Below are 27640 nucleotides of genomic sequence, written 5' to 3'. Positions count from 1 at the left end.
TTTTAATATTTATTAGATTGTGAAAAGACTACAAGGTCCGTTCTTGTTTAAGATTTATTTAAAAATGTCGAAATATGTATCACACCTATTTTGACGCCATCGACTTCAGAATGTTAGCAACAGTTCGCACGAACGCTTAGTGTTTCTGAACAAACATACTCTTTGAGGATTTTCAAAAGAAATAGCTAATCTATTTTCCAAATATACAGCCCGGATTTTAGTATTTTCCTTTTATGTTACCGCTACAGTTACTGCAAACATTCACGAGACACAACCAAGTATAGGCTCCGATTATTATTATTTTATTTATTGCTTAGATGGGTCGACGAGCTCACAGCCCACCTGATGTTAAGTGGTTACTGGAACCTATAGACATCTACAACGTAAACGCGCCACCCACCTTGAGATATAAGTTCTAAGGTCTCAGTATAGTTACAACGGCTGCCCCACTCTTCAAGCCGAAACGCATTACTGCTTCAGGGCAGAAATAGGCGGGGTGGTGGTACCTACTCGTGCGGACTCACAAGAGGTCCTACCACCAGTAATTTTACTGGATATACTAAACCTATATTTTACTATACCTATATTTTACTAGATATAATAAGCCGGGTCGTACCCCGTGAAACATCAAGTAATCAAATAAATCACGTTATGCATTTTGTACAAACACTTTATGTACAAGTTGAACAAAGCCTGATGATTTAATGAATATGAATATTAGTGAAGTAAAATTAATATTCGATGAATGTATGTAAAAACTGTATATGTTTAAAAGTTTGTTTGAATTGAAGCAAAGCTGAAAAAATTTTTGAATATATTATTATATTTCTTTTAATATGTAAAGCTAATTTAAAAATCCAACCCTGTGCGAAGGATGACTAACAAACCTTTTAAAAATGTATATTTCTGCAAGTTAAAATACCGCTACATATTTTATAAAATATTTGTAAATCTAAGAACATAATTTACATTATTAGCATTATTAATCGATTAGTTTTTTTTTAATAATCTATAAAGGACAAAAGCGTATTTATAATAACAAAGAGTATTGAAATAAAAACCTCGCATAAGTCGAAACAAAATTTGATCTTTATATATTTTTATTAAATGATAAGACTTAACTGCTGTCTCAAAAGACATGATTACTCCGCTCTCAAATACCTTTATGTATACAATTACAAAACTATCTCATACTCGTATTATCATGTTTTTTAACGTTATGCTCGGAAAATAATTTATTACACAGCAATTAAATTTGATACGCATCTACAAAAATATTTAAATAATAATATAATTAATGTATAAAAGCCGTATATTTTTAATGTTATTGAAAAATAAATCTAGAATCTTCCTCTTGGCTTGAAGGGGGCTGGTTGTTGATACTGTCCCTGAGAATTTGAAGAATCTTGGGCACTTGGAGGAAGAGTTTTCAAGTAGTCCAAGGCTTTTTGAATCGCTGGAGGAATCGGTGGTGGTGTGGGTAAATGATCACCCTGTAATACATATAAAAGCTCGATAAACTATTTTGTTCAAATTAGCCATTGATTTCAGTCACAGCATTTATATTTTGAGATTAAACGCCTCTCCTGAGACTCGATAAATGAGGAAGGTGGTTAAATTTAGTTGAATTCAATGGTAGGCAGCGGCATGGCATTGCTGACGTCCATGAGCGACGGTAACCACTTACCATCACATGGATCGTATGCTAGTCTGCCTACGAAGGCAATAACTAAAGCATAGGGAAAAATTTTCACAATATTGTTTGAATTTTGATTACAAAATTTAGCCGCAATGCCTATGTGGCCGTAGTAAATAACAAAAATTTACTCATATGTAACCGCTATGATTTGTTGATTCATATTAATGTTATGCAATGGTTAATGTAGGCTTACTGTGAAACACGTGTAACATTGGACATTAAGCTCTATTCAATTTGGTAACATGTCACCCGAGTAAACTGGTATAGGATCGACCAATCATCCCATTTCTTAAGAGCAGGTCACTGCGGGTCGAATTCTGATATTTTGAAGTGACATTTATACAGATGTTAGCCAACCACGATGCGGTGGATCGTCCACACTCATTACATCTTCCTCAAACGATTTGCGAAATTATGACCCATGCTTAATTTGAAACATATATTGGGTATTTTGTGACGCCTAAACTAACTAAAGTTTAATTTTATTGATAAATTATACGTATTATACCTAAATTATAATTTTAATAGTTCCGCAATATGCTAGCACCTCAGAGTCTCGCACGTGCTGACAAAGCATATAATTATAAATTTGGCGTGACAATTACAATGACACTAACGATCAAAATTAACCAACACCATATTAATTATAAAACTGACATTTAAGTTTTGTAATAAGCCGTTTATATGTAGGCACGGGTTCGATCACTTAGTTTCTGTTAAGACATAGAAATGGCGTTGCGTCCCAAGCAGCGTAGGTGCAATTTGTTACAAAACAAACATTTTTTCTAGATTATGTATTTTAGTTTGTCGAGGAATATTTAACGTAGTATTGTGGGTCAATGTTTATTTCATAGTTGTGACTAGATTTGGACTGATGCTCAGTCGAAGGTCATCTAAACGTTTTTTTTTATCTAGATTGGGTTTTTATTGACTATAGAATTCCAATAAATTCGTTCTGTGTTCAGTGCACTAAGCTTACGTAATATGAGGAGATGTAAGTTTGAGGAATCCTTTATGTGAACGTTGTTAAATTTAATTGTACGCGGACCAGCTACAACTCGTTTTGTGTGCCGGATTCCGTGAAATATCTGACGGCGGGCCATTATCTTGTGATTCCCTAACGTAAGATGTCAAGGATTTCGCTGGTTCTTTACAACGAGTTTAAGATGCCTCTGTACCACAGATCGTCGGATCGATGATTGAGCAAAATTTAACCAACTACAAATACAATATAATTATTCATTGTTTTGCTGGACAGGATTTTGAAGAATCATGTTATTAACTGTTAACTAACTGAAGATGTCAAGGTTAAGCGATGTTGGCCAGTGGGCCGCCGTCTTTTAGAGCAAATTAACCACAACAGTCTTAAAAAGTTTGTGTTCCGTTTACCGCAATGGAATGTAAATTCTATTTACCGCTTTACTAGTAATTAGCATTAACATTAACTTAAAATCACTCGTCTATACAGTATATTATAATACCTGAGGTTGAAAACCATTTTCATCGGCGATGTATGAAAGCGCAATTAGCGAACCATCAGGTGCTTTGTAGCTGAATTTCCCTTCAGCTACTTGCACTTCTTCACCTTCTCCTTTACCGAAGTTTTTCACATAGCCAGTCTCTTCAGCATTTATTTCATTTCCGGTTTCATATCTAAAATTTTCAATAAATGTTCGTATGAATAAAACGAAACGTTTCTTTTAAATATTAATTCATAGTTTTGTTCAAAATAACCCTGTAGGTTTTCTGATATAATGTTTTAATCAAAAACTTTTTAAAGTATAATTTTCTATGACTGGTAACATTTTTCTTCTGTTGCAAGAAAGCGATTCAATGCAACGACTCTAAGCCCACTGAGTTTCTCGCCGGATCTTCTCAGTGGGTCGCGTTTCCGATCCGGTGGAAGATTCTGCGAAGCACTGCTCTTGCTAGGGTCAGTGTTAGCCACACTCCGGTTTGAGTCCCGTGAGCTCACCTATACACGTTAGGGTGAAGCTGAAATAGCCTCTCAAGGCTATCAGCATAGGTAGAAAAAAAATGACTCCAAGTTGGGGGTTTTATTGTCACGAGCGGAAACACTCATAAGAGACAACAAAAAGTACAATGAAATGTATTGTGTACTAAATTTCTTTACCAAAGAAAAACAGTGTCTCTGAACGGGAATCGAACTCGGAACCGGGAGTAAAGTAGCCAGAGCTCTAACCACAAAAAAACCAGATGATCAAAAACAATCCACAGCTTCGTTGTTTGTGTTTCATAACTATCTAAGCCATCTAAGCAATAAAAAAAAATTTTTATTGCTTAGATGGGTGGAGGAGCTCACAGCCCACCTGGTGTTAAGTGGTTACTGGAGCCCATAGACATCTACAACGTAAATGCGCCACCCACCTTGAGATATAAGTTCTAAGGTCTCAGTATAGTTACAACGGCTGCCCCACCCTTCAAACCGAAACGCATTACTGCTTCACGGCAGAAATAGACGGGGTGACGGTACCTACCCGTGCGGCCTGACAAGACGTCCTACCACCAGTAGACTAATGTCTTATATTTATAAAGATTTGGTATTTATAGTTGAATATTTATATTAAATTCAGTGAAAAGGCACATGGAAAGTTTACATGGGTTAATGCCATCTTCTTGTCTGTTCTCTTTTGTCACGAAGCAGTCAGTAGTTCCAGTTTGAAGCGAAGAACAGCCATTGTACTCGTATATTACAATAACGTTGTCTATATGAATCTCAGCCTTCAAAAACATTTTTAAAAAGTGTGACGGTATGTTATTTCTATGAGCGATAACCATATAAGTGCGTGAGTGAGTCTACCCGATCAAAGCAATAAAAAAAACCTTACAGCCATTTGTAGGATCCATCGGGATTAGGTCCATCAGATTCATATCGTATGATGGGAATGGGATCATTAATTGAATGTTGTTGCGCATGGACTGCGTAAAACACTGCCAATGTGCACAACAGTATTGAGATCTGAAAAAAAAACAATATTAAAAAAAAATTGGTATTGTAGAACCTCTTGCTCCTCAATCTCTATATATAAAAATGAATTGCTGTTCGTTAGTCTCGCTAAAACTCGAGAATGGCTGGACCAATTTAGCTAATTTTGGTCTTGAATTATTCGTGAGTCCATGGAAGGTTTAAAAGATGAGAATATAAAAAAGCTCGGAATTATATAAAAACAAACAATTTTGTTTTTCCTTTGATGTATCCCCTTGATGTGTCTTTTATTTATCGATTGAGGCACTACGAAGTCTGCCGGATCAGCTAGTCATTAATAATTATCACTGTTATGAATAAGCACTTTTTTTTTTGGGCTTTTAATTGTGCCGTAAGATATGTACAATAAAAAAAGTTCTTTTATAAACAGACTTGAAATGTTAATAAATAAATTTATATTCTGGATTGTAATTATGGAAACAAAAAAAAAACGCTCGGTATATTGTCATATTATGACAGAAACACTTAAACAGCGTCGTATTCTTGGTTTGTAATTATTATCTTTTTGAAATACACTCATAGACTTTTTAAATAAATAGTTTATCTATTTATTACCTCAAAGCTATTTTTATTTTAGTCCCCTAGCTATAACGTATAAATTAAACTTATCCTAAGCTATAGATGTAACTGATATTATTGAACAATATCATTTTCTTAACCAATACCTAAAGTATTTCACAATAAAACTCAAAACTACGTATGTTTCAGAGCGGCACCGACATTTTGATATGTTTTTGATAAAGTTGTTAGTGTGAATTAAACATTAATATTTTTTTTGTAGCTCTCAGATAAGTATTAACTCCGACATTGCTTATGCAATTAACAATTTTAATAAGCTTATAAGCTACTAAAATGTAGTTTTATTAATATTACTAGGATACTACGTACAAATAATGATGTTAATATATAAATCTAACTTTTTTAACCGATTCAACAGTTACTTGTTAGCTTCCACAGTAAAAAAATCGTATTGTGACATTTTTTGCGTTCGCCATAATGCAATTCTTTTTTAATGATCCAATATTTCTTCTACTAATTAAAATTTATTAAACCAAGAGCAATTATTAATAAACTGAGATATTTAAATTACCACTCACTAAGATATAAAAACATCTAGATGTGTATATTAATCACGGTTGAAATCTTGCGCCAACATTTACTACATGCGGAAACACTCAAACAATCGGAACAGCGGGAGAGAGTTGCATAGGTTTTCTTATCGAACAATATGCCCTGTAGTCTGGATGGAGTGTTGAAATTGCGAACCGCAATAATTTAAATGCAACACGTATGTGTACTTAACGTGTTGTCGTCGGTGCTTATGAGTTCAATGACATATGTGTTCAAGTTTGTCTTTTGTTCTTACTTTCTGTCAGTTTTAAGTTTAAGCCCAAGAATAAATTTTCTTAAACTGCCTCTTCTGTTTTTGAAGCTTGTTTGTTTTCTCGATTGATATTGTAGGAGCCTCATATAGGAGCCTATACCTATAGGCAATATGCTCCCAATATTGATAATTGGTATTAACTGAAACCTCATCAATGCTTAACACGAACTCGCAATCTTGATTTTCTCACAAATATGCTAAATCACTTTAGAAACAGCGCGAAGAGAAAAAGATCTCTGATATTCAGGTAACTGTTGCAGAAATATCAAGTTTTCCGAATATGTGACCTTCATAAGTTAATTGGAAAAACATCAAGTGTGTTTGAAGTGAGGGTAAACTTGAGCACAAATCTTCTAATATACACATGCTCACAAAGAACTAGTTTTACAAGTATGAAGCCTACTAAAGTTGAAACCACACAAGTGACTTTTACCATACTGCCTATTTATGCTAAGCGGTCATACATTCCGATTTCTATTATTGGGCAGTCATATGTGGGGGCATTGTCGGTTTGTAATCTATAAGCTTTAGTAATCACTTAACACCAGTGAGCCGTAACGAGCCGCGAGCTCTTCTGAAAAACTTTACCAATGATAGTTAAGTTTATTATACAGTTCATGACAAAATCGTGAAATTAGTCATTTTTACGAATACGGAATTATTACCAGTTAGGACATCAAGTAGTAAGTGAGCTATTTCAAGTAAAGCTGTTAATGACATTGTTTATGTAGTATAATTTTGCTTGATAGAAATAGAAGAATTTTAAGAAATATTCAATTGATTATTATTAGATATTATTATAAGTTTTTGTATAATGGCAAAGATGAGATGTATAGTTGAAAATAAATATGAATACAAATTACTAAAGCTCTACAAGCATTTTTTTATCTATTACTTCAAGACGGAAACCAACGAATGATACAATCAGGGGATGTCAATCATTTTGCGCAAACTAGACGCGGTTAGCTAATAATAGCTGCAATTATTATTGTTGTGAATAGTTATTGAACTCAATTTCTAAATTGAAAAAAAGACAGCCGCAAGTAATCACATGGTGTGCATAATCAAAATGGATAGACATAGTTCTGATGAAAATTACATTGAGATAGGAATGCTTGTAACATTGACACAAAGTGATTCGTAATATTGAAAAATTATTTGTTTTTGATGCATATTAACTATTAGTTAATATTATTTAATCATCGTTTATAACTTTTATAAGAGACGAGATTTTTGCTATACATGATCCAACTCATCCAACTATGCACACGCGTAAAATATGATCATGAACAGATAATGTGTCCCCGGCCACGAAAACGATAAAGTATACAAAGCGTAATGAAATAACTGAAATTGTGTAACGAAGAATACAATCACGTAACGGAAACCTTAAAATGTTTATGTGTTAGTTTTATTGTTTATATTATCTATATATATATAAATGAATTGCTGTTCGATAGTCTCGCTAAAACACGAGAACGGCTGGACCGATTTGGCTAATTTCGGTCTTGAATTATTTGTAGAAGTCCAGAGAAGGTTTAAAAGGTAGATAAATATGAAAATTCCTTTTGTTTGTTTTATGTTTATTTTATACAAAAGTTTAGGTCTTTTATTTATCGATTGAGGCACTACGAAGTCTGCCGGGTCAGCTAATTGTTAATAAATAACAAGTTAGTATAAATGATAATAAGCGAACGTGATGCGTACACGTCGCGCGTTCTTAACACAGCACAGCACATATAGCAAACAAAACGTCCGCTTTTGTCTTGACGAAACGTGACAAAGCGGGTAGAAACTACCGGAACAGGTAAAGAAAGGATTTCGTGATCCGACAACGATCTCGTTGAATTTCACCCCACATTGCATATTTCCGCATCAAATACGCGACGATTCTCGACCTTATAATAAACATGAACATTGACTAAATTTAGCATTTTATCATTTATTTTATAATTATCCGTTTCTTTAGATACTTAACTCTGAATATTATTACTGCGAAAACTGTTTCCAATGTAATATGTTTATATGATATGATTTTCTATAAACTTACGTACCTAATTTTAGTTTTCTTTAATTTAAAAAGTCCCTTCACTGCGCTCAAAATTCAATAGAATAACTCAATTTAATTTCCATATGTAATTAAGTTTGTATATATAATGAGTATTGTAATTGATATCGAAGGTTTTCTCAGAACAAAAGCCTTTAAATTTGCATTAGGCAATTTTAACTAGTGGTGTTGTAATATTTGCAACATAATTACGATTGTCTACTTTTAGATTACGCACAAGTATCTTCAGGATAAAGAATTATTTTTTCAGTAAAAATAGTTCTTAAATCGATCACTACAAAAGATTTCGAAGGAACTTATTGAAAAAAAAATCAGATTATTATATTGTACTAGCTGACCCGGCAGACTTCGTAATGCCTCAATCGATAAATAAAAGACCTAAACTTTTGTATAAAATAAACTTAAAACAAACAAAAGGAATCCGCCAGACGGGGACACATCAAAGGAAAAACAAAATTGTTATTTTTATTTAATTCCGAGCATTTTCATATTTACCTTTTAAACCTTCTCTAGATTTTCACAAATAATTCAAGACCAAAATTAGCCAAATCGGTTCAGCCGTTCTCGAGTTTTAGCGAGACTAACGAACAGCAATTCATTTTTATATATAGAGATTATTTAAAAATTTCTCACCATTGTATCTGGTAACAGGGGTCTGTAAAAGAGTCCGGATGCGATCAAAGACAGCAGAAATGTGTGCTCAGTGACACACCATGAGTCTTATATAGCTGTTTGTTTACCTATGAACTTCGTGAGACCCGTTGTCAACCATCCCTACAGCTCATCTCGGCCTTCTTACATGCGGACGCTGTTTACGCATTATGCATTTTAAACAATTCTCTGATGGAAATCAAATTACTGCACACGATTTTGATAGATTGGAATGATAATTGGATTGTTTCAGCTAGTTTCCTTCGGATTTCGTTCCCATGGCGTTTCGGATGCTACTGATCGCTTTATTTCAATAATTAGAAATTAAATAATTTAAAATTAGACTATTTTATAATAGTATCATATATGTATAGTTTTTATATGATCCTAAATAACACGTATCCCATTTTTAAGAATCGTTTTTATTTATTCAGTAACGATCCAATGTATTTCCTATCATAATAATATGATATAATTATGCGTTCAAATCGTAGGGCAGCTATCAGTTTTGGTTAATACAATACGTACTGAATGTCCACAGCCCTTTCCATCTCTCCCCTCATACCCAAGGTAGGGTACCCCTTTCTGAGGGCCCACTTTGTCCCCCCCAGGTGACCCAGTTCCCCAATAGGGGAGTGCGTTCGACACCTCACCATTTCAGGCTGCCCCGTAAGGGAGCCCGGGATTGGTGAGTGCTAATGAGTCACGTAGTTATTGGTAGATTACATTCGTATATATGTATTATGTACAATGCAGTAATGGCATGACACCTTGGTGGTTACTAGTTATTTTAATTTTTAGCTTAAATAGTATTAGTTAGTAAGTAAGAGAAAAAAATGTTAGTAGAAGAACCTGAGGGTGGCTGCCACTGAGCCTCGCCGCACAACCCCATGTCAAATTCATCCTCAAGCCCATCTCATTAATCAAGCCATCGCACATCACACGTTATCACATCATCACCATCGCATTATGTTTATGTATACATATATTAGATCAAACTTCACCGACCCTACCGAGACATCGAGACATGCATACCAGCACTCAAGCACCTCTATCTTATTCGGTAGATCAAACTTCACCGACCCTACCGAGACATGCATAGCAGCACTCAGGCATCTCTACCTTATTCGGTAGAGAGCTTCGTCCCAGGCAAAGAGATTCACCACGAGGCCCGTCCCGTGCCCCAGAAAGGGTGCACGGCGACGCCGCAATAAAATTTGTACATAATACGTGCCCACGAATGATTTCGAAAATCATTCGAATTTAGAATTCATTTCTGTGCTCTCCGAGAGCTCTGACTTATCTATAGTATTTGAACAATGACATAGTCGCATCGATACGAGTACACCGGGCGTCTTATCCTTTAGGCGACGAGGACTTCACATTCTAAGATGTGCCGCTATACTAATTTAATATAGTTTTTTTTTTTATATCAAATTGATCTACTTAAATAGTGCTAATAGAAGTAATTAAATATGGTATGGACATGTGATGAGACGAAATGAAAATGAGGTTGGTAAGAGAGTGTTAACTATGAATGTGGAAGGATATAGAGGAAGAGGTACACCTAAGAAGAAATGGATAGATTGTGTGAAATACGATATGGGTAAGAGGGGAGTGAGCGAAGAAATGGTATATGATAAAAGAGTATGGAAGGAGAAAACATGTTGCGCCGACCCCAGGTGACTGGGAGAAGGGCAGGATAATGACGATGATGAGAAGTAATTAAATAACATAGGTAAAATAAATGACTAAAGTAATATTTTGAATACTCTTAATTATTTATCGAATATGTAGAAATACTACCCTCTATACTTTATTTATTTATTTATTAAGGATTACTGATGACTCGGCGTCCTTTCATGTTTCACCAGGACAGGTGAACGAGCAAAGGCTCAGCCAGGAAGGAAATATACCAAATTTTAGTACACCAACTGAATATATACATATTTAAAAATAGAAAAATACCAAGTAGATATTTAGTTAAACTGTCTATTCTAGTGTCTACTAGATGGGATGCGACAATTAAAACATTACATATTGATATTTAGGTGTTGCAAATGCGATAAATTATTATATTTCAGTGAAACTTTTTTGTTGTTTGTCGTATTAGGAATTTTTAATGAAATCCATTCTTAATAAACTTTAATAAACTCATTACTTCAATCATTAAAATTAATCATAATTTAAAGAACACGTAATACCATGACGTAATTTTTATTACTGGGAATCTCATGATGTCAATATAACTTACATATGAGCCTGTATGACAAGCTTTTCATATTATACCGGGAATGACGAATAATCACAGATGGAAGACCATGTTTAGTTCTTTAAATACTACATAATATAATTAAGTACCACTTAACATAATTGAATACACTGTATATTATAATAATAAATATAATAAATAAATAAATAAAACAGCTTTCACAAAACACCTGTATTTTCTACATAGCATAATTTTAAACGATTGCACTCAACGCCTTTCAAGCTTTAAGTCCAATAGTGATGACTCTATTGTGAAACGTATTAGCTGCAACGCCACACACATTGACCCTATGAATCCTGTTTGGCCTGTGGCATTTAATCTATACTAATATTATAAAGAGGAAAATTTGTTTGTTTGTTTGTATTGAATAGGCTCCGAAACTACTGAACCGATTTGAAAAGTTCTTTCACTATTTGGAAGCTACACTATTCCCGAGTGACATAGGCTGTAATCTTTTTTTTAAAATTAGGGATCCTTACTAAAACTCCAATAGTATAACTCAAGGTATAAAAAAAGCTACCTAAATATTCTTTACATCGCGTGCACTCCAAAAACTATTAATGATAGAATCAAATAATGTACTACGACTTTGTAGAACACATTATTATTTACAAAAAGTATCGGGACAGCATATGTCTAACTATTATAGTTATGCCGCAATAAGTGTTCTTTTGTTTAAAAAAATTATGCAATGTCAAATATCGTTGCAATTTTTGTTAAAGACCCGAGTGAAGCCGGAGCGGGCCGCTAGTTTTATAATAAACTACACTTAGGAGCGCGAAATTTTAAATCACTAACTGCGTTTTCCCGCTAAGTCCTATGATTACGCATCTTAGATAAATCATTTTACGATTTGATTGATGAAAAGGTCACATTATGTTGCGTAGTTCTTTATTAGCATAGACACATTGTTGACGCTGTTTCTTAATTTTATAACAAATCAGAGAAAATTATGTTGAGAACATAAAGGCGAAGGTCCATTGATTGTTTTGTTCTTGACGGGGTATTTTTTTTTAAGTTTCAGAGGCTGATGACAAGATGCTACGCCTACTGATAGGCAATAATTACTTCATATTTACTTAATAATTGTTCGAGAATAGCATTCAATCCTAGTTAAGGTTGTTAAGATTTAGATGATCTTACAAGAAATAAGGGACGCTGTACGCTTCATGCTTCAGCACAGAAACCCTGCTTTATCAGATCTCCACTACTTCTCCAGTCCATACAGCTTAATAACTGAACAAGACCAACACCAGCATCTAAAAATCCTTGTTCTATGAGGCAGGGTGCTCATAGCCCGGGCATAGGGGATTACCTCGAGGCTCGATCCGCCCCCCAATACGACGATGTAAAGATTTCTTTATTATAAAACTTACTCCGCGGTTCTCGTAGAATTTTTAAATGAAACACGTTCCATTCGCCGGTACCAATATTCTCTTGTGTTACTTTTTGATCCATGAGCTACTAGTACACTTTGTGTAGTTTTATAGCAGATATATCCCCCGTTGATCTTTTTGCAGAGTTTCGTGGAGCATTGAGACTTTGTCTTCAACGTGGTCTACTACTCGTCAACTACTATATGGCAAATCAAAGGGCCGCAGAAGTCGCGGCAGGCCCAAACTCCGATGGTTAGATGGCGTAGAGCACAACCTCAAAGCTATTGGTGTCAGGAACTGGAAGGAAAAAGCCCTGAACAGAGCAGTCTGGAGAGACATACTGGACCACCCTGGGCTGTAAGGCCTAAGATGATGATGATGACCTCAACGTGGACGATGGTGTTCACGTTGAGATTGTTATGTGTTCCAGTCCTTCTTTAAGATGCAAGGTAATAAAAATGTCTATGCCGAACATATAGTAAATATGCCTTTAAAACATCACACATACAAATCATAACCATAGGATTTGAGTAATCCTTCCTCCTCCTTGCGTCGATAATCCTCAGTGCTGAGGGTCGTGGCCTCCTCTAATAACTTTCTCCTGCATCATCTTGCGCCATTCCTGCCTGTCCTCGGCTGTGTGGATAGCAACGTGGACTGAGGTATTGAGAGTGGAGCGTATTTGGTCCGACCAGCGCATTGGATTTCTACCTCTGTGCTTTCTCCCGCATACCTTAAGTAATGTACCTTAAGTAAGTTATGTACCGCATACCGCAGTAATCCTTAATCGCAAATAATTTAAAGCTAAATGTTGTTTGCCTTTAAATTACACTGTTGCGCCATACGAAGCACCGCAAATTAATTGATCTGCAATTTTATTTAAAAACGAACATAGTTCGAAAATTCCTCGTTTATAAACACTTAAAATTAACCAGTGATTATTAGTCTACAATATTCTATAACTATGAATGTTAACGGTGCTGGTAATTACTAGTGGTAGGGCAGATTATGAACCGATCCACATAGATTGCCTATTTCGGTAGGGTAATAGGAATTCGTTTGAGGGAACTGACTTGCAGATATGCTTATCTTAGCGTTATTTTTATACTGTTGAGTGCCAAATAGATAACTAGGGGGGCCGTGAGCTCGTCCACCCACCTAAGCAAAAAATAAAAATAAATAAAACATAAATTCTAAGTCTCGCATAGAATCAGTAGACCTTTGATTACTAACTAATAAGTTGAGTGACATTAAAAGCTTGTTTTCATAGAGAAAGCGAAAGGTAAATTGGAGTTCATTGCTTGAATTTTACGAAAATTCTTTTTGATGTATACGGATTGCTTGGAATGATACCTACTAGGAATAGTCTTGCAAACATTTTTCTTTGCAGAGAATTGGCAGCGGTACACTAAGTAAAACAGAAGATTGTAGTCCTTCTTCGGTCACTCCCCAACCTGCTACCACGCCAAAGTTTTCAACAAGAGGCTCAGCAGTTCAGGAGCCTTTGCAGTTCAGGAGTAATCGGCAAGAAAAAGAAAACTAGTTTTATAAGCAAGTACTTGAAGTACCTACTTCAACTTATTTACCATTTGTTGTAAATTGCGTAGTTGAGACAATAACCTTAAGACCCATCTAATGTGAGATGGTTGTCATCGCTTATGGACGTCAGCAATGTTAGGGGTACAGCCAAGCCGCTGCTTACCATAGAGTACTACTCTCCACAAATTTCGTTGGAAGAAGACATGTCATAGTACTCAGGAAACACCCAGGAAGAAATGTAATTTGAAAGCCGCACTGTACATGGCAGAAAATATCAATGGAAATGCACTGTGGATGAAGGCAGTGGTTCTAGATAGCTTAGATGAACTTTACTCCAGTGACGGGCGGAACGATGGTTAAATCGGGATGATGGCATTATCTCAAACAATTCCAAGGGGCACTTTCCCAAGAAGATCCGGTGCAAAATATAGACTGAACTGAAGTTCTTCCGTAGACCTAGTGTTTCCAAATAATTCGTGAGAATCGACAAATAGAATAGGTAGCTCTCAATAGTCAAATGGAAGTAGCTGGTATTTGATAGCCCCGACCAAGAAGTGGGAACTGTTCATCACTCGAGGCTTGACTTGTGCTTAGTAAAGAAGTCTTTGTCCAGGCGTGAAGAACCGCTTTCCTGCTTTTTTAACGCCGACTTGACCTTGCCCTCCAAATCAGTCCGATACTGGACATCACTCGAAACGTCCCCCAAGCCCAATTCTCGTGGAAGGTTGCAGGTATTCTTGGAATTGCGGCACTATTACAGAATTGTCCTTCTTCGCAGTGAATGCGCAAACCTATGTGTAGTTTAGTATAGTTATTTACCACGGTAGCTACTTTTCACTCTGTACGAAAACCACGTGGGCTTAATTCTCAGTACCGTAATCTTTCGAGCAACTCTTTGTTTGGAAACAAAATGCTATTAAAAATGTTTCAGGCACCAAGCTGAAGCTACAGATGTATTATTTTCTTTGCTGGAAAATCGTGATTCGATTTCGTCGTAATTAATTTATGCGACTTAAATTGCAGTGCCGCTGTGCCTAGAATAACTTGTAGTTTGGCAACTGAATTCTAATTTGCATAAGTATATAACTCAGGCACCGAGCTAGCTATAATACCAGTTATTCGTAGTGAGAATGAAACTGCATCTAATAATATTAAACTGTTTTATAATCTTATCAAAATTACTATCTGTTTTTGTTCATCTTTTATAAGTTTATTAAGTAATAAATTATGGTTAAATTAAAGAGTATTTAATGCAAATAATTATAGCATTCGTTATTTGCAGCGATAGAGTTTATTTCGTCAACATTTTTGCCCTTCCACCGGACCGGCGTTAAGCTACTAGGGAGTCTAATAATCATACGCAGCCTCACACCGCTACCTTTTATTATTATTTATTGCTTAGTTGTGTGAACGAGCTCACAGGCGAGCTGGTGTTCAGTGGTTACCAGAGCCCATACACATCTACTACGTAACGCCGCCACCTACCTTGAGTATGAGTACCTATGAGCTCCAAGGTCTCAGTATAGTTACAACGGCTGACACACCCTTCAAACCGAAACGCATTACTGCTACACGGCTGAATTATGCAGGTGGTATCTACCCGTGCGGACTCAGAAGAGGTTCTACCACCAGTAAGCCACCTAAAAGAGACGAGAGGTCGAAATCTCAATTGTAGTTAAAAACACATGTCAAATCATGTGACTCCGCTGCAAAAATTATGCCGTACAGAATAGAGCATCTGCAACCAGCTCAGCATACAGAATCTCATTGTATAGAAATTTGAGATAAGCACATTATTTATAATTTCAAGGTGCCTAATTATAGACAGATCTTTTATTTTAAACACTATATAAAACTATTCATGCAATTATTCTGTAAATAAGTAAAACAGTATTTTTAAATACAATAAACTGTAATAAAAGCTTTCTTCATTTTCTTTTGTTTTAGTTTAATAAAATTAGTAAATTGTTGTGCGCTTCGATTGCTTCCGTTTCCGCAAATAGCTCAGCACTAAACCCATTCTCAACAGATATCTTCAACAGTCTCAACACCTTAAAAATAGTAGCACTTAGTGGTATTAGTATTAGTGGTAATATCATTAATAGTAGTAGAAGTAACAAACGTATAATAGTAAGAACGGTAAGGGCGCTAAGTTAAAATATAGCAAAAAGGTTATGTATCCATAAAGCTTTGTTTGAAACCGCTCCGGTGCACAGACCGTTATACCACCTGTCATCATTCATCACTACCCTGAGTGGCAGGGAGCTTCTGCCCGGGTAGTGGGATTCGCCCTGAGGACTGTTCCGTGCCCACGTAAGTGGGTAAGACGACCCCGCTCGTTGGTTCTTTCGAAACTGCTCCATAATAGACCTATATAATCTGGGACAATATTACAATTACCATCAAAAAAATAAGAAGTGAAAAACTATAACCCCGTAAGTTTTACGGAGCTGGATGAAATAAATTATTTGTAAATAAGTAATCTCTCGCGTTTGAAATCGAGCTGAATAATCAATAAAGGCATTGTGCTTTGCGATCACCACAGAATTTTTTAAGTGGTAAAAAATATCGGCCACTTATAAAAATAGAACCCCACGTTTTACGAGGAAAAACGATCTCTTTCAATCCTTAATCTTACAATTCTGATAATTTATAAATACCACATACAAGCCACTGAAAACTAAACGGCGTAGTCGTGCATTTGCTCATCTAAAAAGAGATAAATTGCATTTACACCATGCCACGCTTTTGCATCACGCTTTTATTATCCGAGTGATCATGATTACCCGAATAAGGAAAATTGTAAAATATTGCTAATTGAATTTCCAATAATAGAGGTAAAAAGTGGGTTTCTTTACAAACTTACGTGACTTTAAGAAGAATAGATAGCTATTTCGCAATAAATACCTTACACCGCATTAAATAAGAATTGAAATAAATTTCAAAATACTTCAGTCACGTACTCTTTACATGCATTAAAACATAAAAAATTGAAATTATATCTGGAATAATGTACTTTTTCAGGAGCCTGATTAACATCTTGAAATGGTCGTAGCGATATATCCCACCGGTAAGTCCGTACAGAATATTTATACTATACAGTCTATTTCAGTCGCGGTGCAGTTTGAAGGATGGATAGCATCTAGAATGCCAGTTGAAACATCGATCTAAAGTCTGAAGATGGATTCCGGAATTCACATTAAGATGCCTATGGGCTCGGATAATCACAAACTGAGTCTTAAGCATGCTCATCCATTAAATAAAGGCTAGAGGAATAAGTGCAATTGTATTATAAAACCTACTCATACCTATAGTAACAGTTAACGTATACTATTTATATTGTTCTCAAGTTTGTCAAGCCAAATAACAAGAATATAGTCTTCATAGTCTTCAAACATAGTCTTCGAAAATATCGAAAGATCCTAAATTCAAAACGTGAACATGCTACACTCTTTATTTAGACAATTTCAACATTCATCCCGAGTTAAAATAACTATATTCTCATGTGTTTTAATTCAGTATAGAGGTCACTAATCACAAGATAAAAAATGCAGCTCCATCATTGTTTATTATTTTTTTTCAATATCTTGTTATTAAGAAACGAAATAATATATCTCAATTAAAACAAAGTTATCATTTAAAACATTTTTCTTTATTAACAAGAGTAGGTAAAAACTTATTTACAAAAGTTGAAACATTGTTCTTACAGGCTAGTTACTGTCGTTGTATTTGATTTGGTGATGTAGGAAATATTTCTTGATTCTACATGTTTGAAGCTAATGGCACAGAGAGTCACCAGATTTCTTGTATATAGAGATTGTTAAACCTATTTTATGATTAGGTGCTGTGATAACAGTGCATTTTATGCTTATATAACTTAATTAAATGTGAAATAATGAGTATTTCTATTTCTAGTATTAAGGTGCGCTTAAGTTCTTATACATATTTAAGATAATATGTGGTTTGGAAATTCAGATTTATCTAGACTTGTACAAGGTAGTTATCAATTTGTTTACGGAGAATCAATTTCGAATGTTCGTAAAAGTGAAATATTTAAAGCTTTCAATTTTAAACAAAAAAAAAGATGAACTCTTGTCGAACACATTCATGGCTTAATTATATTACAGGGTCTAAAATTTTCCAAAGCTCGTCAAGCTACGTATTTAGATAAAGTTCATAAAGTAAGCTAGTCAGTCTGCTATGAACAAAAGTAGGACATAGGATTACATCCTTTATATTAATTCTTATTGGTCGGCAGAGTCGAGAGTATTGAATGTCCATCATGTCTGTTTTCACCAACAAGATGACGGTTTGTTCTGCGACATAATATTCTGTTCTACTTTAACGTACTTGAAATCATTAAGAGTGAGCAGGACACAACATTACGTCAAAGTACATATTGCGGATCTCGAATTACTTAGGTCTAAACTACGTTTACTTGAGATATCGCACTAGTTAATTATTGCTGGTAGTATTGACCTTTGTAATCGAGAGCGGCTTTCTCTTCTTGTTGTCTGGCAGCTTCGGGGTTTGACTTGGCTTCTATGGCGGCGCGTTCCTAAAAATGACCAAAAAAAATTACAGTTAATTGATTAAAAACTTTTCGCGAGTAGAAAACATATTTAAAATTACTTTTATGGTTTAATCTCACTTTTTCTATTGTCATTATATAATTTCCGACGTCTCGAAGACTTTATGACCACCATCGAGCACCACGACCACCGAAATCACGAAAACCGTAGAGTATTCGAAGCATTGTAAATTATTAACAACCCACAATTAAAAAAAAACGTGAGATTAAATTGTAAAAATTAATTACTATTTGGGATTAACGACGGAAGGGAAAATCTTCCACCGAGCGGGTGAAATTGCTCGGTACCGGGTCGGAAAAATGGGTCGGACCGACGGTCCGAATGTTGTTGTTCGGAACTTATATATATGCAAGCTTATCTTGAAAATGTCGTAAGCGAGATTCAGGCATCTGTCAATTATCTTGCGTTGTATGATGGCTACCCGCCACAACTACAAATAAATAAAAAAAAAAAAAAACCAATAGATTTATCGAAATATTCGAAACTTGACCCAGTTTAAGCGCGAGCATAGTCTCCAAATCGTGAACAGTTTTATATTTTAATGTTGAACATCTTTTACGTAATTAATTCGTTCGTCTTCACTTTCGCTGTCATTGACATTCGGTATTAATAATCAGACTTTACCTGGTTAGCCTTGATGCCGGCGTAGATAAGGTCAAGGCCTTTTTGAATTTCAGCTGATACAGGGGGAGGCGTGGGGATGTGGTCGCCGGAAACTCTGAAACCGAACTCGTCAGCAGTGTACTCGACGGTAATGACTTGACCATCAGGGGCTGTGTATGTATAGGATCCCTGTTGGACCAGAGCAGTGTTGTCTTGGTTATCACCGACTGTCTTCAAATAACCTTGCTCTTGAGCCTGAATGTTGTTACCAGTTTCATATCTGAAAAGACGAATTTTCGAATCATCACATCAATGCTATAGTTTTCAAAGTATTATTACGGTAAAAATTATTGTACTACTTCTAGCGTTTCAAACACTTATATGTGTATACATAATCGAGGTCAATGTCCTAAACGTTACTTACATAAAAACCGATCGAATGTAATCAAAGTACATTCGATTCAACTGTTTTAAATCAAAGTTTCTTAATCATAGTTGTCGGACCGGCTTTATTATTTACTTAGGGTTTACTTAGGATACGAGTACACCAACCTCATACGTTATTAAAATATTTTAGGTACATTAAAGAATAACTTAAATATTAATCATTTATTCTCCTGTCTTCGTCCCTAATCATAAATATACTAGTTGCTCTTTTAAGTAGTGTATGAGAAAATAATTTTATGTACATAATAATAATAGGTACTAGCAGATTTCTAATGCACCAGAAGAGAAATTGAGAAGCATATATTGTAATTAATGCATATTATATTTACCTACTAGCAATATAATTAATGATAAATACAAAAGTAGTCATCCTTATAAACGAACTCATTCTGTGTGTATTTATTAAAAAAAAGTGAAGGGCGTCTGTCTGCTGTATCGAGATTATTTTTCAACACGTACGCATTTAACAGGTATGTTAACAGGATCTATCTCTGATCAAGGTCATACAGAAACATGTTGTTCTATCTATAACAGATGACACCGTTTATTGATAACCCTAACCGATTTTAAAGGTTAAGGATAAAATGTAATATCCTCGTGATTTATCAGCAGCCATAAATACTTACGAAGTTTTGTAGCTTCCGTCGGTTCCTTGTTCCTTATCGAAACGGATAATGGGGATGTAGGTACTGGTCTCCAATTGGACTTTAGGTCTGAAGTCATCGACTGGTTTTGCTTGTCTATATTCCTGTTGCTGGGGCTGATAGTTGTTGAAGTTTTGTTCAAGTGGGAGTTGGTCTTCCACTTGCTGTTCTGGCTTCAACGAAACCTTCCTTTGGGGAAGAGCCGCCGCAACGGCAATAAGAGCGGAGATTGCGATCTGAAAAACAAAAGAAGATCGTGTTAGAAATGGTAAGTAGGAATTGTAAACGTCTCCATAAAAGATCAGGATGATGTCAGACAGAGGAGCTTAATCATATTCGTAATGTCGCAAGTTAAGATGGAGCGGATACAATAGTCTGGGTCTTGTGAAACCGGCTCATTCGACACGCTAGTTGGGCGAAAGTGGGCCCACTATAAAACGTATCGACATTTATTTACGTATGTACATGCCGCGTTTTGTTTTCATTGAGATCATCTAACTAAGTATTCACGGGCTGTTAACTCGAAAGATTTTTTCTTGTGAACTATTACAACACAGTACAAGCCCATTTTGACGAATTAATCCTAAAAATATGCTAATCATTGCAATATGTGATAGCGTCATGCTATGTTTCGTGATGTCGGTGACTAGAGCAGCTGGTGAGCCAATGAAATTAGCATTAATCAAACGATCGCGCAACGAGCTGTCTAAAAAGTTACGATTCATCGAGTTCTTTCTATTGCCGATGCTACTTCAATCATGTAATGATAGTTATTATACAGAACATTACGCTTGCAACCTACAGTTCAATGGAATAGATCGCACTAATACATAACATAGTAATATTTATTCATTAGAAAGGTGTTCATTGTCTGAATTCCAGTAAAATCGATAGCGTTCCAAATTTTTACATAAATATTATTATTGAATGTATTTTGATACGGAAGAAATATCGGTTCTATAATTTTAATTTAATTCCAGCTTTAGCTACAGTAACAAAATATTTCCTAATCAACTTTCTTAACCCTAACTTGGTCAATAACAAACAAAAAGTTTGTATCTGAACGTAAAAGGATCCAGTCTAGTGAGGCACCAACCGAAAAATAAAATTTGAAATATAAATCAGACATTCTAAAAATATTACAAAAGAGACAAAGTAGGAGTATTTGGGTTAAATACACCTACAAGCAGTAATAATTATGTTGATGCTGGATGTTACATTGAGAACATTTTGCAATATAATATACATGTGTTATTTTTAAAATAGATTGTATTACATTTTGTGTTATTTTTCTCGAGAGCTGTCAATCAGAAATAGACTATAACTACAAGGCGACACGAAAGAGAAATAACTGAAGAAAATACATACTTTTGCTTCTTAACTAAGGAAAAAATTGAAAATTACCTCCTAATTAAAAAGTATATCTTCAAAAAATAATTTCAAAGTAAATAAAAAAGTGAAACTCCCCGCATTTGAATGCAAAATGTACTTTTATTAGTATATATTATTTATTTGTATTAAGAACAACTCAAAGTTGAAATTAAATCTTGAATTGACAGATGGTAGTTAACTGGTAATATCGAATACAACTACGACACTTATTTTAGGAAATAGTTATTATGCACATAACATATGTACATACTTCGGTCACAATATCATAAAATAGTTTAATAATTCAATCAAATACTCGGAAGACAGTGACATATACATAATTGCACAGAATATGAGGTAATACAGAAATAACACCAACGAAAAACACAGTAATTAAAGTAGGTTTTTCTATCACTGATTACCAAAACGCCAGTGAGAGAAACTGAAAAAAATCAGTGATGTTGAATTGAGTCAATTCATTCTCTTCAGTTTTTAAACATTTATCTGCTATATAATTTATGGCGTAAACATTACAGCGTGAATACTGCCACTCCCGTTGAACCACGGTGTCGAAGTCTCAATACCAAAATCACAAACTACACTCGGTTCGAATAGGCTCTATTTGAAAATTATCCATTATCCTATTCTATTATATTAAAGAACGGCAAGTAATGATTTATCTACTACCTTTTCAGCACCACCTTAGTCAAACAAAAAGATCATAATAATATAATGCTATGAACCTATTTAGAATTAAAGAAGAAGTTCTTGAAGAAGAGCGTATGTTTTGTTTACATATTGAGGTCATATCCCTCTAAGAAAATGTATGAAACGTCAAGAGTGCAATAAATACACGTGCGCAAATATTCTTTTATACTTCACGAGCGCTATTCATTACGTTCGATTCCGTAACTGCAACTATGTAGTTAGTTAAGCCTCTTGAAATAGAAGTGTTGATGATTAACTGTGTGACAAATTGTATTTTACGACTTACTTTAATATATTTATGTAACAAGTAGCCGTAATACCGTGACACCCAAATACCGAGCCTGCTTTCGTTCGATTCTCACGCATATGCTAATCAAATACAAGGTCGGTATTAAAATATCAGTTTATTAAATATAATACATATATTAATTAATAGCTATTAGACCAAACTAATAAATAACTGTTTATTTACGTAACACCCATTTAAGATAGGTGCGCCAAAATTGATTCACGAAATCAACTAACTAAATTTAATGCAGGAATTCGAAGATGAAGGCATTTAAATATCAAAGTTCAGAACTCGAGTAATAAGCATTTGCAGTCGTTGCCTCTCAAAACAGCTTATACTAAGATAACCCTCAAAAACGACTGCTCATCTCCAGATATTCCGTTCTCTAGTTCAATGGCAAAGATAAATAAAAAACATTGGGTACGTTTAAAGGATGATAGTTAAGCTGTCTGAACTTACCAGCAGCTTCATGGTTGCGAATGTGAGGTTTGACGTGCGGCAGCCGTGTGGCACGTGGATTGTCGTGAACTATGTCAGAGTGGAAGAGGTGCGCTCGCTTTTATACTACACCCCTGCCACACACCCGCTCTGCTCTGAGCCATCAGACTTTCATCCGGCTTGACGCTGCAATACGCTGAAGTATGTCCCGATGTTTTTATTTCAATTTCGATGTTCGAAATTAAAACTTTAATTAAAGCAATTATAAACTATGTTAAATGAAGCGACATTTTAATCGATTAAACTAATTCAAGCGAAAAATTTAAACAACTTTTACGCATTTTGAAATGTTGACATTAGTCACTTGATTTCTAAATATAAAGTTTATTTGATTTGTAATTATTAACCATTGTAATAGTAATTGGAAAAACACATCACTGCAACTACTTAAAGTAGCACAACGATACAAAAAGGACACGACTCATTTTTAAAATGATAAACCTGGAAGCACCTACAGCAGAACGTTGTTTATTTATCATTAATCCGTAGAGCCACGTGTAATTCTCGTGTGACATTATGCTAATAACAATGAACAAACTTTGAGTTTGCCAAATAATATTAAAATAAGTCAACGTTACGCAAAGACTGATTTAAACATAATAAATTTGAAAAAAATTTTTTGACTCTTTATCTCACTGATTCAGAAGGCTTAATCCCCCCGTCTTTAATCAAAATTTTAATTAGATAATCAGCTTATTAAATTATTTTATCTACTTCTTCTTCTTGTCTTTATCCCACATTATCTGAGATCGGCGCAACATGTCCTCTTATCATGGTGCATAGGCATTTGGCGTGACTTTTACGACTGTCCGTTTGTCTGAATTCAAACCTCGTTGGGTTTTATCTCCAGTAGCATATCTATTGCAACGCGCCTTAGGGAGGACTTTTGTGTTCCTTCTTTTGATGTTCCTTTTACTTCATTTATTTTTGTATCTACGATTTCATTTACTGTTTTCTAATCAATATATTAAGATTTAGTACATAAATTAAGGACAACTTATTTGAAGTCAACCTGCTGACTAATTTACATTCAACTATCGACGTTAACATTTGTTTTATATTTTCACTACACCTTTACACATGAATGACACGCTGTACTAGTATGTGAAGCTCTTGCTGATCCCACACAACTGATTAACCTCGTCATTATCTAAGAATTACTCACACATGTAACCTTCAATTGTAGCATCTAAAAGTGGAAGTAGGAGATCTTAAAGCAAATTTAAAATGAGAGAATGAAATAAAAAGGGTAATTTCAAAATTTGCCGGAAACACAAAACCAGTTGAATTTTTCATGCGTTGCGTTTTTCATATGCTCTTTACTTGCAAATAATGATTGGACAATTACGCAAACTATAAAAGTTGTAAATGTCACAGTTTTATTGCAAAAGTAGTCAGACGTTTAAAACAGTGAAATTCGTCAAACAACTTAAGGCTAAATAAATTTATGTATTCAGATTACCAAATACTATATCACGATAAAAATCATGGAAGATACTTTTGTTCTATTGATTTTATTATCAATTTGAAGTAAAAGGCCTATGAGATAATAAAGTATTTCAAATTGATTTAGTTGTTAGAACGGCACATAATTTTTCTCTGTTGCACTAGTTGAATTATCCAAAGGCATTGTGTATAGTTCAATAATGAAAGTATAAAAATAGATACGCTGCCTTGTAGCCTTGGCAAAGAATATCGAATTAATTTCCTGATTTAAGCTTCTAAATTAGTAAAATTATTCGAAACTTGCATCTATATCTTTGGATGGACATTCGTATGATATTAATATTTATTTCAGTGATTAATATAAATCCCGTTTTTCTGTATATTCAGTTGTATCCTGTTGCTTCACCGTTTTCATCTTGATAAAGATTTCTGTGGTTACGTCTCTAGTCTTATCCTAGATTTTCGCGAGTTTTCTACATATCATATACATATATCATCCTCAGCCCGTTGATATCCACCGCTGGGCATAAGCCTCCCCGTCTTTTGCCTTAATGTTCGATCACCCATCGTTGTCATCTAAGTCTTGACTATCACATCGGTCACAGTGTCATCGGTCTTTCAGCACCTCTACGACCTCTCATTCACTGTCCTACTCTTTCTGTTAACATTTCCTCTTTTTTTTATCCAGTCCAACACATAATTGGGGATTAAGGAATTACACCTATCACATTCATGACAACACCTAAAAGGAATTAATTACACCTGTGACTTTCGTCACCACGAAAACTGAAAAGTAATCCAAACGTGATTATTGTGAATACAAAATCATGCAGTAAAAGGAGATTAGTTTATGTTTACGTATGAAGTATAGTAAAAATCAACCGAACTTTAATTTTAAGGTCCACCTAAAGTTTTGTGGTAACCGTACGATTTAAGATTCAATTCACGACCGTAGCACTTAAGATTCAATCAATACATTTGCATCACTACAACAATTAGCAGGAATATCAAATCTTACTGGAAATATTTCTATAATTTTTTACTCCAAAATACCGATGAAAGTTTAGAAGTAACAGAAGAAGCTCAGAAAGTTGAGATTGCATACCTAGTACGTATAGTTTGTATTTCTCAAGGTTCCTAAATTAAGTTACTTAAATTACATAATAATATACAAATAGTCTAATCTAAGTCTAATTTGCAAGAGTACGTATCCATAAATGTTCACTATCGATATTAATATTATAAATGTGAAAGGTTACAAGTTTGAATGTTTGTTACTCAATCACGTAAAAATGGCGGAACGCATTTGGATGAAATTTCTCATAAAAACAGATCACAGCCTGCGTTAACACTTAGGATACTTTTTACCATAGTAAATGATATGACCAGGTAAAGGTCAGGCCTGCTATAACAAATACGATAACGGGTTCGCTGGTTTGACAATTTACGTACCAAAGGATCTACAAATCGCTTAGCACCTTACAGATCAGAGTAACGCAATTCAGTTTATATCCTGTGAATATGGAACGAACAAAATACGGAATAATGTAGGTGAAACCACAAGGAACGTCTAGTATCCTAATGTTTATAATATAAATTATATTTTATTCTTCACAGAAAAGTTAAATCAAAAGCAATCCAGCCTTTTAGGAGGAACTCAGTGACAAATACAGGAAAACAAATTGACGCAGAAGAATTATAAAAAAATAGTACAATGGGTGACCTTTCAGCGTAGATACAACACTAATATGTATACTGGAAATGGAAAAGGCGTGAAATCAATAATGGAGTAAAATAATTAATGAACACTGGTTATCTTCACCTTAATATTCACATAATAATACCAAAATGTTAATATGAACATATTCACGAACATGTTATACATCTACATAAGATATATTATGTACATACTTATTAATGCTAATACTTTGTCTTAAGTTAAGCAACGGTATTTGTACGTAATGGAATCTGGTAACCGCCTAAAATTAAATGACTTTTAATAATGAGCCCATCTGCCATCTGTAAAAGCCTAGTCATTCCACATTTCGTTAATATTGTTTCTGATTTTTTATTTATAAGACGTGACACAACTTCTAGCGCTGTGTGCCCTTTGCAGGCGGTCAACTTTTGTACCACTCGAAATCATTGCGTTAACTTAACCTCAAAAATATTGTCTTTTTTTTTTTTTTTTTTGGTCAGGAGGAAATCGCCGGACTTCCGCCCTTTTCTGGGGATACTGGGCGGGGTATGTCAGAGTCGAACTGACTAAAACCTCCTGTCGCTCAACAACCAACGTCCAAACCTCGCATGAGACAGAACTCATGACAAGGCAAAGGGGGGAAAGTGAAGCGTTTAGTGCGGAGCACATCTCTCCCATCACCCTCCCCCTCGGGACGCCGGACTGGCGGTCGTCGGCGCCACGACCACCAGCCCTCTCGGTCGGCAGACTGTCCGAAGCCCGCCTAGATGGCGCCGGTTAGAGTGGGTTACCCTACGGAATACCCCGCTGGGCCAGAACCAGCGTGGGTCGAGGATAGCCGGCCTTCCATCACCCGGATGCTCTTGCGTAAAACGCGTGCAGAGCAGCTTGCACGTCGTCTTCTTAGGCCCCCCTCGCCGGTCCCCAGACCGACATGTGAGGGGGACCCGAAACACTTAGAGGGCCAGGGCTTGGGCGAAATCCGTCTCCCTGGCCCCCGCTCGACGGCGGCGGGATTGTGCGTCTCTCACGCGCCCCGCCGCCTCCTTCTGCGAGATGGTGCACTCGCAGAAGTCGAGCATCGCCTTCCACGACTCGTCGTCGCCGAGCATCGATGCCACAACACTCGGCAACGACAAGTCGGTTCCTATTTTTGCGACGAGGACACGGCGCCACCCCTCCCATGCGGGGCAGGCGACGAGCGTATGCTCTGCCGTGTCCAAGTCGCAACCACAATGGTGGCACTCTGCCGTCGGCTCGGCTGTGATCCGGTGCAGGAACTCACCGAAACAACCATGCCCAGTGAGCACCTGCGTAAGCCGGAAAGTGAGGCGTCCTCTGTCACGA

General features: G+C 35.5%; 2 protein-coding genes across 2 annotated transcripts; both read right to left on the bottom strand.

Annotated features, from left to right (window-relative positions):
• Positions 1 to 1067: 1067 nt before the first annotated feature.
• CPR33 (cuticular protein RR-1 motif 33) lies at positions 1068 to 8910 on the bottom strand. Its single transcript, XM_089736962.1, has 4 exons — positions 8792 to 8910; positions 4549 to 4679; positions 3181 to 3352; positions 1068 to 1493 (listed from the first exon to the last, which is right to left on the bottom strand). The coding sequence occupies exons 1-4, from the start codon at positions 8792 to 8794 to the stop codon at positions 1341 to 1343; spliced, it is 459 nt and encodes a 152-aa protein (XP_089593088.1). The 5' UTR covers positions 8795 to 8910; the 3' UTR covers positions 1068 to 1340.
• Positions 8911 to 17626: 8716 nt separating this feature from the next.
• On the bottom strand, positions 17627 to 23256 carry CPR34 (cuticular protein RR-1 motif 34). Its single transcript, XM_028176670.2, has 4 exons — positions 23110 to 23256; positions 20265 to 20518; positions 19213 to 19471; positions 17627 to 18554 (listed from the first exon to the last, which is right to left on the bottom strand). Exons 1-4 carry the CDS (start codon positions 23119 to 23121, stop codon positions 18456 to 18458), a joined length of 624 nt encoding a protein of 207 aa, XP_028032471.2. The 5' UTR covers positions 23122 to 23256; the 3' UTR covers positions 17627 to 18455.
• Between the last annotated feature and the right edge of the window lie 4384 nt (positions 23257 to 27640).

Source organism: Bombyx mandarina, chromosome 22 (genome assembly GCF_030267445.1).
Source record: "Bombyx mandarina strain Sakado chromosome 22, ASM3026744v2".
Lineage (NCBI taxonomy): Eukaryota > Metazoa > Arthropoda > Insecta > Lepidoptera > Bombycidae > Bombyx > Bombyx mandarina.
The sequence above is the reverse complement of the archived record's forward strand: the minus strand, read 5'-3'. Positions and strand labels throughout refer to the sequence as shown.